Here is a 19533-nt window from a genome sequence, read left to right as displayed (position 1 = left end):
GTTTATCTGGGCCCAAGAGCCTTCATTCAAGTTGGGGGGGTGGGGCTTTCAATCCCAGAGCAGTTTATATAGTCCCAGGAACTATCATCCACTCTAGATTGTAATTCCCATTGTAGAACATTTATGTTACTTCCAGGGACTGTCAGTTCCACCCTGAATGCTGTTATTCCAGTCCCAGAACACTCATGCCATTTCCAAGGACCTGCCACTGTGGTAGTTTTCTCTCCAGTCCCAGAGCAGTTTTTCTGATCCCAGGGACCATCATTCCATTTGGTAAGATCTCAGTCCAGGCCCAGAATACGCATGCTTCTCCCAGGGGCCATCATTCCACTCCAGGGACTTGTCATTCCATGTCCAAGGCAGATTTTTCAACATCTATTCTACGTTCACATCAACTTTTCTGTCCTGTAATGTTTTCCAATGGAGCCCATGCAAGTCAATCAGCATTCCTGACTCCCAGTATATCCAATGGGCCTTCAGGGAGATTTTTCCACCTTCAGTGGGCATTCTTATCATACCTTTTACTACATCCCATCACAGTCTTTTTAAACATGTTGTACATGACAGCTGTGAATATATTCAATGCTATATACCACTGACTACCATCTAAACAGCCTGGAAACTTATTTCTATGCACCCAGAATGGTTACTTTATTTTTGCTTATTTTGTTGAACAGCAATTTAATGCATATTGCTTGGGTTGTGTCTGAAGCATAAGGACAGGATCTTATTTAAGATTTATTGATGCTTATTGACCAGGAATAAAATCCTGTAATTATGATTTGTAAAGAGAGTAATTTTAAAACCGATATGTAGCTGCCAGCCTCCACGAATAACAACTGATCTTCAGGTCACAGAGATCAGTTCCCCTGGAGAAAATAGCCTCTTTCCAAGGTGGACTCTATGGCAAGATATGTCATTGAAGTCCCTCCCCTCCCCCAACCCCGTCCTCCTCATAATCCACCCCCAAAATCTCCAGGTATTTCCCAACCCGGAGCTGGCAACCTTATTAATGTAGCTGCAGTGGTATTAGGAGTCTAGGAAATATACAAAAGTCACAGAACTCTTACTCAAGTCCATTCAGCGCGGCTGTACACTGAAAAGAGCGACGTCTCTCCCTTTACACACGCTGTACTCACAGGCTGAGACCACCGTTGGCGGCACTCCCCTCGCCTCTCATGGTTGCTGTAGCTAACCTTACTAGGGAATTGGCTGAACCCTCTCATCCATCGTGGGGGGAGGGGGCAGCCTCCCTCCAACTTCCTGTCAAGTTTGGAACCTTTTACTGAATTCCAAGAGCAGCGCAAACCTCTTTCTCTTGCCCAGCCTCCTCCCATTTGATCTCATGCCCGTTTCAACAGGGGTTTTTCTTCAACATTACGCCCACTGTGGCTTTCTTTTCGATTGAATGAGCACGCATGCTTGCTGGCGTGTCAACCTCATTGAACACAGTGAGATTTCCTTCCGAGTAGGCACGTCTGGGCTGAGGCTGTGCTTGCACGTCCTTGCAGTTCCATATTTTTGCAGTCGAAGTTACTATTTCGGGACGGGGGTGGTGAGGACGGAAAGGGGAAGAGCGTAGTAGCGCCTCTGCGGCCGCTGCTCTGACTACGCCTGTCTTTCTGTGAGAAGAGAGAAAATCCTTCTCCGGGTGTGCGCCGGGAGAGGGAGGGAAGAAGGCAGGAAGCAGGCAAAGAGCGAGAGAGAACAGCCTCGAATGCTTGGAATAATTCCGCTTCCGTTGAGAATAGGGACCAGCCGCCTCTAACTGACTCGGGCTAGGGTTTTGTAACGTGGTCTGCTCTCCGAAGCTCGGGCGCTTTGCGGGACTATCAGCATGGCAACCTCTCCTCAGAAATCGCCTTCTGTCCCTAAGTCTCCAACCCCCAAGTCGCCCCCTTCCCGAAAGAAAGATGACTCCTTCTTGGGCAAACTTGGAGGCACCTTGGCAAGGAGGAAAAAAGCGAAAGAAGGTAAACAGAAAGGAAGGAAGGGGGGGGGGGGTGAGACCTTAGATTTGCCACCCATGTTTTTGCGCAGCGCCTTTAAAGAGGAAGGGGGTGGGGCATGAGAGGGGAGGAGGGAGTCGGAGGTGCCCTGTGCTGCCCTCTAACTTGGTGCAGGCGGCGGCTGAGCGGCTGTCGGGGATCTGTGGCTTGCCAGGCCTGTTGGGTTTGGGTGTGTCCCGGCTGGCAGGCAGCCAGCCTCTGCCTGGAGGAACACTTCATTACTATTGAAAAATGTTGTAGCCCAGAGCAGATTCCGAATTGTGATGGGCTTTTTCAGCTGATCAGCTGGCCTTTTTTGTTACAGGAAGCGGCCTTCCCGCCAGCTTACTAGCTTTTCAAAGGTTTTGCCTGTTTTTGCAGACCCTCCTGGGTTGGGCGGGCTGGCAGGGCTCCAGATTTCCTTCTTGTTCTGGGGCCTTCTTGGAAGGAGCCGCTGGTGCTGGGAAGAAGTTTGTTCTCAGAATGGAAATCCGATGTTTAAGCATTTGAATGTGTTCTCTAAAATGAGGAAGGAGAAGAGGCCAGAGCATAGCACTCTTGGGAAGTGTCTATCTTGATGTATAGCAATTGCTGCAGCTAGCCCAGTGTCAGGCGTCGGTGACCTTTTAAGTATCTTTTGGCAATTTAACAAAATCCGAGTCCAGTGGCACCTTTATTGTGTGGGCACACGAAAGCCTATATATTGAATACAACTTTGTTGGTCTTAAAGGTGCCACTGGATTCGAAGTTCGTTTTGTTGCTACCCCCTGAATCTATTTTGGCAACTTGGGGAAAGTAATTTTTGGAACCAGTTTGATTCTTGAAAGACGCTTATCACACCGTGTTTAAAAAGCTGCAGTGCCCTGAGTAAACTTTTTGGCTAAGATGCTGAGAAAATGGTTTTTGTCTTGAAGAGTGGAAGCTATTTCAAAAGACTAATGTCGATCTACTATAAAGGTTCTTAAGACTTTCCATGAAAATACTTGAACACTTAAAACATGTGCTTATTTAATAACTGCATTATTGGAGTTGGAAGATGGCAAAGCATCTTGTTATTGATGCACCGAACAATAGGGTACTTAATATCACCACAATTGGAACTTATACATTTCTTGTAGGACTCAGCCTTTTTTTATATCTGTGAACTTTATCTTTCTGGTTTGTGTGTACCATAGGTATAATGTAGACATATCTGTATGAACTAACAGATGCATATTCAGAGTGAAATACAAGTCTGTTGACAAATAATGTTTCTGAAAATATTGTTTCCTCTTTGGAAAAATTTGAAAAGGCTAAAATCACTGCCCAAAATTACTGTTGAGCTGTGGCAGGTCTAATAAACCTAAGGGAGGAGGAAACAGGAGGAAGAGCTGCAAGAATCTCAGGTTCATATATGGCTAGATGGTCCTTGAAGTATGTGGGTCCCAAATTATTTTAGGCTTTTAACTTAGAATTGGGAGCATATAGGTAAACATTTGAGGAGTTCTAAAATTAGAGTCACATGATCACAAAATCTAGTTGGTAAAGGAGCAACCATATTCTGTACCAGCTGCAGTTTCTGGATAGTCTTTAAGTGATGTCCAGTGTAGAGTACATTACAATAACCCAGTCTTATTGCTGCTTATGATAGGCAGTCTGTTTTGTGGAAATCACATAATCTGTTATTTATAGTCAGATTTATTGGTATAACCATTTGTGTTCCAGTTCTTCAGATGGGCTTACACATGAAAGATTTACACCTATGTTCTGCAAACATGCCCACTAAGGGAAGAGGCAAAACAGGTTTACATGGCCAGATTGATATTTAAGATTAGAATGGAACCTGAAGAGAAAGTGACAATGTTAGACTTAAGAAAGTCTGACAGAAGTGCGATGAATGGCAGTAGATGGTGTCAGAATTACTAATTTTTAATTTTATATACACACCCCACCCACCAACATATGTGCCTTGACCTGAATGGCTCAGGCTAACTTGAACTTGTAAGATCTTGGAAGCGAAGCAAGGTCAGCCCTGGTTAGTATTTGGTGGGAGATCACCGGGGAGAAGTCCAGGGTAGTTATGCAGAGGCAGGCAGTGGTAAACCACTTCTGAACTTCTCTTGCTTTGAAACCCTACAGGGTTACCATAGATCAGCTGGGATTTGACAGCACTTTCTACTGGCCACCACTGTATATGTGTGTGCGTTTGTATACTTAAAACATTGTTTCAACACGTGTACATAGAAAGAATATTTTATGTTCTTGTAGTTCTGTTGCCTTTCAATAACATATCTTGTCACATTTATAATATTCTGTACATTTTACTACTGCTTGCAGAAAGTCTCCTCCAAGGAGTTAGAATTATCTCTAGGAACAGTTCTTGTAAACTAAAAAGCCCATCACACTTGACAGTTCTTGCAAAGTGGACAGTTCTTGTAAACTGCAAGAAAAAATGTAATTTTGTAGAACTGTACCCCCACCCCACCCCAGCACATAACACATTATATGTTTTGATCTTATAAAACGTTTAAGTTAATAATTCCGAATATTGCAGTTAGTGTATCTTTTGCATGTAGCAGATTCACTATTACTGTTTTCATTTGTGGTAGCCAGAAAATATGCGAATGCTGAAAAATGGAGAGCGTATGAAAGGTGCTGTGCTAGTTGCCACTGAGTGGTGCACAGCTTGCAATCCTAAGAACATTTTCCTGGGAATAAGTCTCATGGAATAAAATGGGAATTGCTTTTGACTAAACCTGTTTAGGATTACTCCCACAAAAAATTCTGCTTGTTTTTGGATAAGTACTTCACTTGGGTGGTACCAGAAGTACAGTTTAATGTGAGCTGTGCCTTACACTAAAGTGGATGTTGCTGCCCTGATCTGGATAGCCCTGGCAAGCCTGATCTCATCAGATCTCAGAAGCTAAGAAGGGTTGACTCTGGCAAGTACTTGGATGGGAGACCTCCTTGGAATACCAGGAGAAGGGAGGACAGGGCAGGCTGTATTCAGCCACCTCTCTGAATATCTTCCAGGGCCCCAATAGGGGTCAGTCACCAGAAGTCACCATGACTTCCAGGTGCTCACACACACGCACAAGTGGTTGATGTTGTGGCTGCTGAACTGTTGCTTCAGATACCACAGTTGATATGAAGGGTAGCGCTCTGCAAATCACATTTGTATGTCTTAGCTGAATGTTTTCAAAAGCTGGTATGTTCTACTAGATGTAAGAATGATCTATGTTATCAATGCTCAATTGTTTAAAATAGGTAATTAAACCAGCTCCAGAGCACACTGATCATCCCTTGAAATATTTTATATGAATGTTCTTGTATTCTAACACAATAGTGCAACTGTGAATGGAGTGAGAAGTATGAAAAGGTTAATCATATGGGATTAACACCGATTCAACCTTTGCAATAGACAGATATAAAATCTGGGATATTAACAGTGGTGATTTCTGGTAGTTAGAAATACAGTGTTTTAAAAGCACAGCGATCAGAACCATTTTCTGTGAAGTATTTTTTAGCAGTGGGAAATGAGAACAAACCCTGCTGCTCCTTCTCCCTCTTACTGAAGTATCTCATTATCTTATATTATGGGTTTCCAGGGTGAGTAAAGCCCCAGTGATTGTGCTCGTTCAGTGTTCCTGGGATTCAGTGATAGACATCAAAAACCCACACCTTGTAATAACCTGTCTTACAGAATCTTAACAATTGGACCCTGACATTCTAATAAATCTCTGAAACACTCACCAAGGGAGAGCAAAGTTCAAAATTGCTTAAATTGGTGTAGGAGCAGATAGAAAACAGACAGTTTGGACCCATGAATTTGATGGCGTGCAATTATGGTACCATGTGTGTCTCAGTCAGTTTCCTAGTTGATATGACTTCAATTTAAGTAATTTGCCCACTCTTCTTCTTGGCTTACTTAGTTTTGATGGTGCAAGAAGAACAAATCTTGCTCTAGCTTTTGTGACTCGGGTTTTTCTTCTCTTATTTCTTAAAGTCATGCTGTCATCTTATCAGTGCCATTGGGAAAAGTGCAAGCCAAGAAAAGAACCTAATGTTGCTAGTTAATGTGATGTTTAGCTTGAATGGCCTATACCTTATAAAATATCAGATAATCTGAAAGTTAAATACAGTCTCTTTTTTGATGTATCAGGATAAATAATGTCCTGAAAAATCAGAAATTTTAGATTTGTTCATGTGTGGCCTCTAGCTACCATTCTAGAATTATATTCATTTATTTTATTTCTTTACTTCTGTTATACGCTGCCTTTCTCTCCAGTGGGGACCCAGAGTGGCTTGTTCTGTTCTCCTCCATTTTGCCTTCACAACCACTCTGGGAGGTCAGTTAGGCTGTATGTGAGATCACAGGCCCAAGGTTACCCCACCAAGTTTCCATGACAGAGTGGATATTTTGAATCAGCATTTCTTAGATCGAGGGGGCCAAACTGTGGCCAGCTTGGATAATGCATTTAAAGTTGCTTCCTTTCGACCTCTCCCATCCATTGTTTCCTTCCTTCCTTCCTTCCTTCCTTCCTTCCTTCCTTCCTTCCTTCCTTCCTTCCTTCCTTCCTTCCTTCCTTCCTTCCTTCCTTCCTTCCTTCCTTCCTTCCTTCCTGTCTTGCAGCTCTTAAATATCTGATGTTCATGTCTTGGGATTCTCAAACATCTGACATTTATTCTGTGTGGCATTTACGCTAAGCATGTTTGGCCACCCCTGTCTTAGATGCTAGTCTGATTCTCTGACAACTAGGCTGCACTGGCTCTTGTAGTAATATGCAAACACTTAGTCAAGCCACTGCATTTTTGTAACACAAATAGTAAACTGAAAAGTAAACCGTTGCTGCCCTCAACCAAAAGCCTGGAGGAGGATCTCTGCCTTACAGACCCTGCAGAATTGCATAAGGTCCCACAGGGCCCTGATGTCATCTGGCAGAGAATTCCACCAGGTCAGATCCAGAACCAAAAAAGCCCTGACCCTGGTCAAGGACAGCCAAACCTCCCTGTGGCCAGGGATCACCAGAGTGTTGTTAACAGTGGAGCGCAAGGCTCTTCCAAGGGCATAATGGAGGAGATATGTTGGTCCCAGACCACTCAAGGCCTTAAAAGTAAAAACCAAAACCTTGAATCTGACTCGATATTCCACTGGGAGCCAGTGTAGCTGGTGAAGCACTGGTTGAATATGTGCCATCCATGGCATTTCCATCAGGACTCGCATCAGTGCATTCTGGACCCATTGGAGTTTCCAGGTCAGTCGCAAGGGTGGGCCCACAAAGAGTGAGTTATAGTAGTCTAGTCTGGAGGTGACTGTTGCGTGGATTACTGTGGCTAGATCAGGATGTGATAGGTAAGCCAGTTGCTGGGATTGGCAGAGGTGGAAAAATGCAAACTTGACACTATGCATGACCTGGGCCTCCATCGAGAGGGAGATATCCAGTGTCACATCCAGGCTCTTGATAGTGCTAGTATCAGTGGTGCCCGGTCAAGAGCCGGTAGTCTGCACTCCAATCCTGTCCTTCTCAGCCACAGAACCTCTGTCTTTGATGAATTCAGCTTCAACCTTGTTTTTCTTAGTCAGACCACCATGGTTTCCGGTTCCTTGGTCAGATTTTAGGGGACAGTGGCTGTCTGGTCACCCAACAACAGGTATAGCTGGGCTCGAAACTCCATGCCAGCTGAGCAAGGTGGGCATATATAGATGTTAAACAACATTGGGGAGAGGAGTGCCCTCTGAGGAACCCCACACAACAGGGGGTGCCTAGTGGACACATCCTCACCCTGTGCAACTCTGTCCCTGACTGTGGAGAAAGGAGGAAAGTAACTGAAGAGCTACCCCATGTATTCCCATGTTGGTGAGGCGGTGAGTCATAAGATTGTACTCAACTGTGTTGAATGTTGCTGTGAGGGTAAGAGCAGCAGTGCTGATCCATCTCAGTCTAGCTGTCTAAAGAGATTATCTGTCAGGGCAACCAGCCCAGTCTCCATCCCATGGCCAGGGCAGAAGTCAGACTGGATCGGGTCCAGCGCCAATGTGTCCTCCAGAAAGCCCTAGAGCTGTTTGGCTGTTGCTATCTCAATTACCTTACTCAGAAACAGTGAATTTGAGGCTGGGAGGTAATTGGCTGAATCTAAAGGATCCAAAGATTTTTTCCCCCAAGAGCTGTACAACCACAAGTTCCTTGAGGCCCTCCTGAAACACTCCTGTCTCCAAGGAAGAGATATCCTACACAGGGTCCTGAATCCTCTCATTACTGGCCTTGACCAGCCATGAGGGACATGGGTCAAGCAGGGACATGATCAGCCTAACAGCACGTAGAACCCTGTCAACATCGGAAGGCCCACAGATGACTCAGCTTCTCTGGTGGAAACGGTGTGTGCTCAAATTATGAGTAAAGAAGTAAAATAAAAATAAAAACGAGTACCATCCCTGTAAATTACAAATCCAGCAGAACTCTTAGAAGAGCATTGCCTCTATCCATCTTCAGGTAAAGCTCCAAGTAGCCACTACCATTAGGGTTCTGAATCCAGACGTGAAGCTAGATTGCAATATTCATCCAGGAATATATGGTATTGACTAAGGAAGATCTTTGCATCAGTATCTGCAGAGGACAAGCTGCCTACAATTTATGGTGTTTATACTTTTTAACAGCTTGATCAAATTCCAGTAGCTGAGGGTGGTGGTTGCTGTCAATGTTGAATGATGTGGGGGGAGTAGAATCTTTGGTTACTTTATCACTTGCTGCAGTTTACCATCTTTACTTTTAGCAGTTTACCATCTTACTTTTAGCAAGTAACTATACTCCCTGACCTGGCTTATTTATGCTACTTGTGATGATGTCAGACTGAGAAAGGGAGGTAAAGGATGATACACCAGTGCCATATAAGAATAGATTTAATGTATTTAACTCTCAACATGGCCAAATTTGTGGATCCTTAAATCCAGAGACCAGGAACATGAACAGACAAGCCCCCAAGGCTGCAGAAAAATGTAAATTCTGAAGGAAAATACATTGAGGTTTATAAAAATCAGTACCCCTTAAGAAAGTTATAAAATCAGTACCCTTTAAGTTATAAAATCCTTATAACTCCCAAGTTATAAAATCAGTACCCCTTAAGAAATTAATGTCTTCTCAGTGGGGTGGGGGAGGGTCCGGTGGTTCTAGGCAACTAGAATAGTGTTGGTAACCTTCAAGCCTTGGTTTCTGTTGATGAAAGGCGGAGCGAGGGAGCAGGGACAGGGCTTCTTTGTTTTTTGAGGAAGGTATGATTGAGGCTAGGCCCACCAGCAACCATCAAGCTGCCTGCTACCAATTTGCTACCTATTTCATGCAGGACTGGCTGCTTGCTGCTGTTCAGCAGCAGTCACCCTTCAAAACCGCAATGGTGTAGTAGTTACAGTTTCAGACTATGATCCGGGAGATTCAGATTTGAATCCCCACTGCCATGGAAACTGTTTGATCTGCCAGATGCATATTCTTAGCCTATCTTCTGTTTTAGGGTTATTGTGTGGATAAAATGGAGAAGAGGAGAATGATGTGAGCTGGTTTGTGTCGCCATTGTAGAGAAAGACAGAGTATAAATGAAAATAAATACAGCTTAATTTTGGGTGCAGATAAAAAGTAGAATGCTTGGTGTGTAGGAAGGAAGTAAAGAAATGTGAAACTATGGGGGCTGCCAGGAGAAGAAAAATAGGGAGATACAGGGGGCAGTGAGGTGTAGGCTTCCCAACCCCCTCCCCCCGCCCTGCTGGGGGACCGCTGGATTAGCAGCCTAATCCCCTGCTCTCTAAAAAACTGATAGGGGGGGGGGGTGGAACGGCGCTGTGTCTCTTTCCCTGCCTGGCTTCAGGCTTCTCCCTTCCTCCGGGTCACAAAGACCCACCCACTGCCGGCCTGCTATTCGCTCCAGTCCGGCCTCCCTTCGCGAGGTGCATGCTGGGACTTGTAGTCCTTGCATCCTCTCTGGCTGCTGGGTGGCGTCTCCTTGGGGAGTCTGGCTGGCGGGGGGGGGGAGCTCCACCCCCGGAGGACCATGTGCGTTTCTACTTCCGGATGCTTCAGTCGCTGATTGAAAGGCTTCCTCTTGGGATGGTGTGTCTGTGTTACTTTGAAGAAGTTGGCAGCAACTCGTGAGTAGAAAGGCCCATCCCCTTCAGAGTCGCCAGAAATGGGGGGGACAGACACGTCTGCTGAGCATTATTCTCTATGTGGAGATTGATTCTCATAGGGTATAATGGGGAATTGATCTGGAGGTTTCAGGGGCTCTGGGGGAGCTGTTTTTTGAGGTAGAGGCACCAAATTTTCAGTATAGTATCCAGTGACTCTCCCCAAAGTATCTCCCAAGTTTCAAAACGATTGGACCATGGGGTCCCATTCTATGAGCCCCAAAAGAAAGTGCCCCTATCCTTCATTATTTCCTATGGAAGGAAGACATTTTAAAAGGTGTGCGGTTCCTTTAAATGTGATGGCCAGAACTCCCTTGGAGTTCAATTATGCTTGTCACACTCTTGTTCCTGGCTCCGCCCCGATGTCTCCTGGCTCCATCCCCAGATATTTCTTTAATTGGACTTGGCAACCCTAGTGAGGTGTCCTCTGTAAGTCCTTGCAGGTTTCCTACCACCCAACTGGGCCTGGTAGGGCTGCCAACTTCAGGTTGCAAGCTTGGAAAAGGCAGGGAGCTCAGCAGAGATGCAGTGCCATTTTCCCCAGGGAAGCTGATCTTTGTAGTTGGGAGATCACTTGTATTTCCAGGAGAACTCTGGAGGTTGGCCCTATAGCCTGGCCCAAGTCAATAACTGGCGCTATAACTTGGCCACAGTTTTCCTGGGAAGAGGCTGCCAGGGTAAGGAAAAGTGGGAAAGCTGAAGATAGAGAAGACAAATATAGGTTGGCTGGTGGGTAGAAAGAAGAGAAGGACATGGGAAAAGAGCACTTTCAGGGAAAGAAAAAAGGAAATAGTAGGGGGCGTGAAAGTGAAATGGCCTCCTCAGGTCCTTGCATGTCCTCACTTGTCAATATAATTTTCAAAGTGACTCCATTTGTGAGTAATTAAATCCAGAGATTGCAGCCATGAAAGGCAACACTAATTTTTCAATAAATTTGAGAAAGCTCTAGGTTTGCAGAAAAAGATTGACGTCTGAAAAAAATACAGCACCTATAACTTTAAGAAATTAATGCTGTCAATGTACATTTCTAGACAATCACAACTGTATTGGGAACCTTAAAACCTTGGTTTCTGTAAGAAAAAGACAGGGAAGGGGGCAGGATGTTTCCAGGGTTGTTTTGGCCTTTGAGGGCCAGACTTGGCTTCAGCCACCAGGCAACATGGTACCACAGCACTTGCCTGACTTGCTCAGGCCCAGGTGTTTGTTAGTGTTAAAGCTGCCACCCTATGATAGCTAGTGTGATGTAGCTGTTAGAATTTTAGATCAGGATCTGGGAGACCCAGGTTTAAATCCCCACTATGCCATGAAAGCTTACTGAGTAACTCTAGGCCAGTCTGACTCTGGGATAAGGGGGCTGACAGAACAGGGGAAATAGTGTAATGCCCCTGTATAAATTGATGGTGCAGCCTCATTTGGAATATTGTGTACAGTTCTGGTCACCGCACCTCAAAAATATAGCATTGGGGAAAGCTGCAAAAAAAGGGCAACTAAAATGTTTAAGGGGATGGGCCACTATCCCTATGAAGTTAAAGAGGTTAGGGCTCTTTAGCTTGAAGAAGCAGTGACTGAGGGGTGACATATTTGAGGTTTACAAAATTATGCATGAGATAGAGAAAGTAGAGAAGTACTTTCCTGTCTTTCTCACAATGCAAGAGCTCATGTGCATGCAATGAAATTGATTATCTGTAAGTTTAGAACAGATAAAAGGAAATATTTCTTCATTCAAAGAGTAATTAACAGGTGGAATTTACTGTTGCAGGAAGCTGTGACATCCACAAGCATAGACAACTTCAAGAGGGAGTAAATATACGGAGCAGAGGTCCATCAGTAGCTACTAGCCACAGTGTATAGATAGAACACTATTTCTGGGACAGCGATGCTCTGTATTCTTGGTGCTTGGGGGGGGGCAACAGTGGGAGGCCTCTGGAGTTCTGGCCCCACTGGTGGACCTCCTGATAACACTTGTGTTTTGACGACTGTGTGATACTGAATGTTGGACTGGATGAACCATTGGCATTATCCAGCACAGTATCTCTTACATTCTTATGGTCTTATATATCTTTGGACTGTACTGATGATTGCTGCTGATTTCCCTTCATCCTTGATTTGTTCATTGTGGAAAGATATTCTGTTAAGGATTCCAGTATCTATTGGGTCGCACAGCTTCTGTGCATGTGGAGCATTTAATGAATCTGTTGGATCTGTCAAAAGATCTTCTTCAATGTAACTCTCACAACAGGTAATAAACAAAATTGACTTGTAGCTGGAGAAGAATGGCTATGTAAACCCACCTTTTTTTCCTGATTGCCCTAAACTGCTCCTCTAAGATATATGCCTTTGTTCTCTTTGCCTTTCTTGCCAATACTGGCTTCTGAGGAATTGTTATAGGACACAGGTATATGTCTGCTTTGAAGGGCAGGCTTATTGAATTTGACACACACAAATAGACTGCCTCCAAGATTAAAGTGCTTGGGAGGTGCATGAACTGCCTTTATAGATGGCAAAATTGTAGTGTGTATGTTTGGTTTTTTGCACAGCTTTTGATTCCCAGTCTTTGGCATAGGCTGATCTGTTTCTGAATGAGGCCATGCTCAATCCCTCTTGAGGTCTCAATAAGGCTTTTTTTTTTTTGTGGGAGATGGTTCTAAACATTCTGTTCATATTTTTGTCTTTAAAAAAAAAAAAAAATCTGCATACCAGGCCTGAGGATTAGTTTATATAACTTTACTTGGAACTGAGCTTCCTCTATTAGTTATGTATTAAGTGGGCCAGCTGTCTAATGTAAAAAAATATGCATTTAAACATATAATATTGATTTTTAGAAACGCAGTAGAAAAGTGCTGCAGAACATACTGGAGATATTTATTTTTCATATTTATACTGTGCCTTTCTCTTCAGTGAGAACCCAAAATAAGTGGTTTCTGTTATCATTCTCCTCACCCCCACTTGATTCTCACAGCAACCCTGTGAGCTAGGCTAGTCTGAAGAAGAGAAGAGCTAGTTTTTGTACCCTGTTTTTCTGTACCTTAAGGAGGCTCAGAGTAGCTTATGATCACATTCTCCTCCTCTCCACAACAGGCACCTTTTAAGAACGTTCTGAAAGAACTATGACTGGCCCAAGGTCACCCAGCAGGCTTCAGGTGAAGAACTGGGGGCTCAAACATGGTTCTCCAGATTAGAGGCTGCTGCTCATACTAGTTCAAGTGAGACAGTGACTGGCCCAACATCACCCAGCAAGCTTCTGTGGGATCATGATTATTTGAACTTGGGTGTTCCAGATTCTAGCCCAACACATAACTATGACATCATGCTGCCTCTCAATACTGAGCATAAAGAGTACTCTGCTGCTTAAATTAAGATAATTTGAAAATTATTAAAATATTTCATAGTGACCCTCCAAAGATTGTATTGTAAACTTTCTTAGGAATGGCTAGCTCTGGTATTGCAAGGAAAATGTAAGATACCTGTGTTTACTAGTAGGTTATATAGAGGTTTACCTAAGATTAATTCTTGCGTGAGATGAGATCTGAAACTTGTTTCCTCTTGATGCTATACAGGTATGCAACATATGAAGGGAAAGCAGTTCAACAATGAAAATCCATCAATGGAAACTTTACACTCGGGATGGTGGAGCAATCTGTGTCTTCTGCCTGTATAGTTTGTACTATAACTTCTTTTGCAACCAGCAGATTTGTGGCAATGATATGCTAAAGTATGCTAGTCATGCCAATAGTACATATACAGCACAATTTTATAATAAAGTTTTCAAAAATTAAAATGGAATCTAACTTTTAAATAGAAAGTAAGAGAATACTACTATAGGGCATGGTTTCCAGTCCTGAAAAGCACAAAATGCTCTACAGTTTACAACAGCACTACAGATAAGATTAGAATTTCAGTAGCCAATCCATATACAAATAATCTCCTCAGGAATGCTCCTCCATTAGCATGTCACAGCCTGGAAAGCTCTTATAAGATAATGACTCAGCCCTACCCCATCTTCCTGAGTAGATATAAATTACCTGCCTACCATCTTCTTCTCACTTTGACACAGAGAGAACTCCAGTTTTCTGGATTATACTTCCGAGGATGCCAGTCACAGTTGCTGGCGAAATGTCAGGTCTCACAATGCCATGACCACGGCCTTATAGCCTGAAAAATCTACAATAACTAATGAACTCTGGCCATGAAAACCTTCGATAACATAGAATACTACTAAATTTGGATTAAAACATTACAGGGAGTATGGCACAGACATCAGCAGTGTGGAGAAAGTAGTTCTAAATACGTCCTAATGAGATGCCCAGGAAAACTAGTATGGATAGCAGTGTCCTTCAAGCTACACAGCTTGCCTATGTTGCATTTGTTGAGTTGGAAGCTTGGTAGAGAAAGACTACTGTGGAATCTACTGAATGTTCCATGTGGCCCACTTCCAAGTCATTCCAGCAAATGATGCTGGATCATGCTACTGTTTCTGATTTATCCACGAGGACCTTGGCACCTTTTAGGTACCTATACATTTTGTCTTGTGGTGGGGTAGGGAAGGTGAGGGTTTGATTTTTTTGTGGTGGCAGTCTTTCAAGACTTCAACATGTCACAGAAGTAAACCAAACCTATGTTAATTATTTGATTTTTCTCCTGTACTTTGGCGCTTAGGGCAGCATACATAATTCTTACTTGCCTCCCACTTTATCTTCACAACAAGCCTGTGGAGTAAGTTAGGCAGAGAGAGTTACTTGTTCAAGGCAACTGTGGTGGACTGCACTTTTAAAAGCTTAGAAGTGCTGTACAAGGTAAAGGACTGTGAAGAGAGCCTTGAGAGACAGGCTGTTCCAAGAGATCTGATTGGTTAACATCAGTTGAACAGAGAAAGACTTCTGAACTGGATGCTAAGGAGAATTCAGTCTGAATTCAGCCCTGACTGAGAGCAGTTTAACACAGATGGTGAACTGGGAGAAGTTGGCAAGAGGAGTGGGTAGTTAGGAGAAAACTCCCATTCAGGCCAAAAAAAGGAGATCTTCTAGTGAGAGAAGAAATTTCCCTACCCAGTCAAAACAGGGAGATAGTTCTGAAGAGTGGAAAGAGTGGAAAGATCCTTGAGCTGGTGTAGGTAGAAACTGTCTTGTGAAACCTGAAGAGGGTCAGTAAAGTTCAAGAAAAGTACTGGTATGTTTTGAGAAGGGATTTGGATACTGGATAGAGTGTACCAGCCTTCTGGAAACCAACTAGAGTGTTTGGGAAACACTGGAACAAAAGCCTCTTATCTTAAAGATCCTATGTCACTGGGAACTGCTAATGAACCTCTCAGTAACCTGAAACATATGAACTAAAGTCTCTGCATATACCGTACTGATTTACTTAAGAGTTCTATATTTAGTTACCTCGGAAATTTTATCCCTGATTTCAGCTGACCTTTCTCTCTGTGTTGAATAAAATATTTTATTAAACTAGAATTTCAAAATGCCTTGAGTGCCATTTAAGTTTATGGGGGCTCTTGATCCTTTCCTCAGGTTCCTGGGTTGAGCCAGTAGTCCAGTATCACACTGTGACAGGGTGGGACAGCCACAGTTCTTCAGGAGAGAAGAAAACATAACTAGGGTGGCTTAGTCACAAAAAAGAAAGAAAAACAGAGGGAAAATCTTACCTCTGAGGAAGGGAAGCGGACAGAGGCATCATAGCAATAGACAACTGAGTGGAAATTTGAATCTAGGATTCACCACTACTATTTTGATCCTGTGTCATCATTATTGCATCATTTCATTGTCTCTTAAATAAATTTTGTGAATTTGATCAGCCTTACCCCAGTACTTCATTCTTGTAAGAGTTCTGTTACATAGCAATCTGGAGTTCAATTCAGTAACCTTTATTGGCATGATAATCTGGAGTTAATTTTCCTGATTAAAGGCATGTGATTTTAGCATTTTTTGCCTCAGTAGTGATCATGGTAGACAACAAGATGGTGTCTTCAGTGTCAAGAAAGAAGGCTTTTGCTGATACAATGGCTGAATGTCTGAAGAGCCTGTTCAAAAGTAGTAGCAAAAAAGACCTCATACAAGAGCTGAGACCTGCTACAAAGACCGTAGGGAGTTGTACTAGCATAAGAGTTGCATAGCCTAGGTGGTTCACAAAACCAGCAATTATTATATACTGTATCCAAGCTAGTATTTGTGATTAGGATAATAGAATCATAGAGTTGGAAGGTACCTCCAGGGTCATCTAGTCCAACCTCCTGCACAATGCAGGAAATTCACAGATATCTCCCCCCAACACATACATCCCCAGTGATTCCTGCTCCATGTTCAAAAGATGGCAACCCCTCCCAGAATTCCTTGCCAAATTGGCCTGGAGAAAAATTGCTGACTGACCCCAAAGTGGCAATCAGCATTTCCCTGGGCGTGTAAGAAAGGGCCACGAGAACCAAGCACTGATGCAACCCTTCCTGCCTTCCTCCTTATGATCTGCCTAATTCACAGAATCGGAAAAAACTTCACTTTCACACTGTAATGTGTGTATATATTCTATTTAACATAATACAAACAACATTCTTAGTGACTAACCATACATTTCCTTTCATTAAGGAGGCCGCCTTCCACAGTATACCCAGAGTTCTTACAGAGGTCTGGTTAAAAGTCCACACAATGTTATAATGGGCTGATGCCTCAAGTCCATTTCTCTTATTAACTGTGAACATAGATGTAGTTTTCCCAAAGAGAGAATGGGACCATACTCCTAGGCTTCTCCACAGTTTTGTGTCCCTGGTCTTTCTTCAGCCTTTATCTCTCACTGATGCTGCTTCACAGAGCTAATATACAAACATAACATCAATACTAATCCCCAAACCATTAGAACACTATAATGTTTAAAATCAATTCACACTCACTCAGTTTGCTTTTTTCAAACAAGGATCAACTCATCCAATTTGAAACTTCTGTTTCTGGCTGCCATTTTGCACCATGCTCTCTGCAAAATAGCGGGAATTCTCTTTGACATTAAAGGTACACAATAACTTAGTATACCAAACTATTGTGTTTTAAAATCATAATACACTGGTTATTTTCCTTAATCGTCAGATATAGAGAAAACCTAGGGTGACCATAATGTCTGAGGGCCAGCCAGGGACACCTTGGGGGGGAACGGGGGAGGCAGGGGCGCGCGCGCGGAGCGCGTGTGCCGTCGGAAACAGGAAGTGACGTCACTTCCGGTGACGTCACTTCCGGTGACGTCACTTCCGGTGACGTCATGCCACCGCCGGAAACAGGAAGTGACACCACTTCCTGTGACATCATTTCCCCGCGTCACCTGCCGGAAACGGGAAGTGACATCACTTCCTGTGACATCACTTCCCCCAAATGACATCATTTTCCCCAAATGCCACTGCCGGAAACAGGAAGTGACTTCACAGCACTTCCTGTGACGTCCCCCAAAATCCCCCAAATATCACCGCCGGAAACAATTTTGTTCTCAAATCCTGTATATACTTCATCAGTATATGGGATAAGGCACTTTCTCAACTGTGCTGCATAATGCAGCCTATTTATTTTGTCCTGTTTGCTCTGTTGGCTCTATCTGCGCCACCTTCATCACTTTCGGGGTGTGGATCCCCCAGTGGGGTGGGCTCCCGACTCCCTTCGCCGGCTGTTTCTGATAGCCCTGCGCCCCCTCTTTCATTTGATATGTGTCCCGTGCGGGTGCCACCCTCCCGCCGGGAGATGCCGCAAAATGAGCCCCCTTGAGGCTTATGGCGGCAGGGCTCGGGGGAAGCGAGCTAGACTGCTGTTCTTTTGAGGGGTTATAGAGTGTTTTGAGCCCGTCCCTGTGGCATCGGTCCCATCATTGTGGGACCCAGGGGGCCGGCGCAGCGGCCCGCCGAAGCAGCCTGTCACTAATAACACAGGTCGAGATGCAGGACAGGAACCCGGAAGTGACCGACAGGCTGCTTCAGCGGGCCGCTGCGCCGGCCCCCTGGGCCCTACAACGATGGGACCGATGCCACAGGGACGGGCTCGAAACACTCTATAACCCCTCAAAAGAACAGCAGTCTAGCTCGCTTCCCCAGAGCCCTGCCGCCATAAGCCTCAAGGGGGCTCATTTTGCGGCATCTCCCGGTGGGAGGGTGGCACCCGCACGGGACACATATCAAATGAAAGAGGGGGCGCAGGGCTATCAGAAACAGCCGGCGGAGGGAGTCGGGAGACCACCCCACTGGGGGATCCACACCCCGAAAGTGATGAAGGTGGCGCAGATAGAGCCAACAGAGCAAACAGGACAAAATAAATAGGCTGCATTATGCAGCACAGTTGAGAAAGTGCCTTATCCCATATACTGATGAAGTAAATACAGGATCTGAGAACAAAATTGCACCAGAAGACACAAACACAAAGCTCCCTTACACTGAATCAGTGCTTGGGTCCACCAAAGTCAGTATTGTCCACTCCAGTCACAAACACAAAGCTCCCTTACACTGAATCAGTGCTTGGGTCCACCAAAGTCAGTATTGTCACATAAGAACATAAGAGAAGCCATGTTGGATCAGGCCAATGGCCCATCCAGTCCAACACTCTGCGTCACATAAGAACATAACAGAAGCCCTGTTGGATCAGGCCAGTGGCCCATCCAGTCCAACACTCTGCGTCACATAAGAACATAAGAGAAGCCCTGTTGGATCAGGCCAGTGGCCCATCCAGTCCAACACTCTGCGTCACATAAGAACATAAGAGAAGCCCTGTTGGATCAGGCCAGTGGCCCATCCAGTCCAACACTCTGCGTCACATAAGAACATAAGAGAAGCCCTGTTGGATCAGGCCAGTGGCCCATCCAGTCCAACACTCTGCGTCACATAAGAACATAAGAGAAGCCCTGTTGGATCAGGCCAGTGGCCCATCCAGTCCAACACTCTGCGTCACATAAGAACATAAGAGAAGCCCTGTTGGATCAGGCCAGTGGCCCATCCAGTCCAACACTCTGCGTCACATAAGAACATAAGAGAAGCCCTGTTGGATCAGGCCAGTGGCCCATCCAGTCCAACACTCTGCGTCACATAAGAACATAAGAGAAGCCCTGTTGGATCAGGCCAGTGGCCCATCCAGTCCAACACTCTGCGTCACATAAGAACATAAGAGAAGCCCTGTTGGATCAGGCCAGTGGCCCATCCAGTCCAACACTCTGCATCACATAAGAACATAAGAGAAGCCCTGTTGGATCAGGCCAGTGGCCCATCCAGTCCAACACTCTGCATCACATAAGAACATAAGAGAAGCCCTGTTGGATCAGGCCAGTGGCCCATCCAGTCCAACACTCTGTGTCACATAAGAACATAAGAGAAGCCCTGTTGGATCAGGCCAGTGGCCCATTCAGTCCAACACTCTGTGTCACATAAGAACATAAGGAGGGAGGGAG

The 19533-nt window shown here is 44.5% G+C and overlaps 1 protein-coding gene across 1 annotated transcript in view; it reads left to right on the top strand.

Moving 5' to 3' along the window:
* The first annotated feature begins 1453 nt into the window (after window positions 1-1453).
* Window positions 1454-19533, top strand: part of PARVA (parvin alpha) — a 151951-nt gene continuing 133871 nt past the window's right edge. Inside the window, exon 1 of the mRNA XM_060261860.1 lies at window positions 1454-1973. Within this exon, the coding sequence (XP_060117843.1) occupies window positions 1838-1973 (136 nt within the window). The 5' untranslated portion in view covers window positions 1454-1837. The remainder of the gene's footprint in view (window positions 1974-19533) is intronic.

The sequence above is a fragment of the Heteronotia binoei genome, chromosome 21 (assembly GCF_032191835.1).
Source record: "Heteronotia binoei isolate CCM8104 ecotype False Entrance Well chromosome 21, APGP_CSIRO_Hbin_v1, whole genome shotgun sequence".
Classification (NCBI taxonomy): Eukaryota; Metazoa; Chordata; class Lepidosauria; order Squamata; family Gekkonidae; genus Heteronotia; species Heteronotia binoei.
This window is presented reverse-complemented; position numbering and strand designations above follow the sequence as displayed.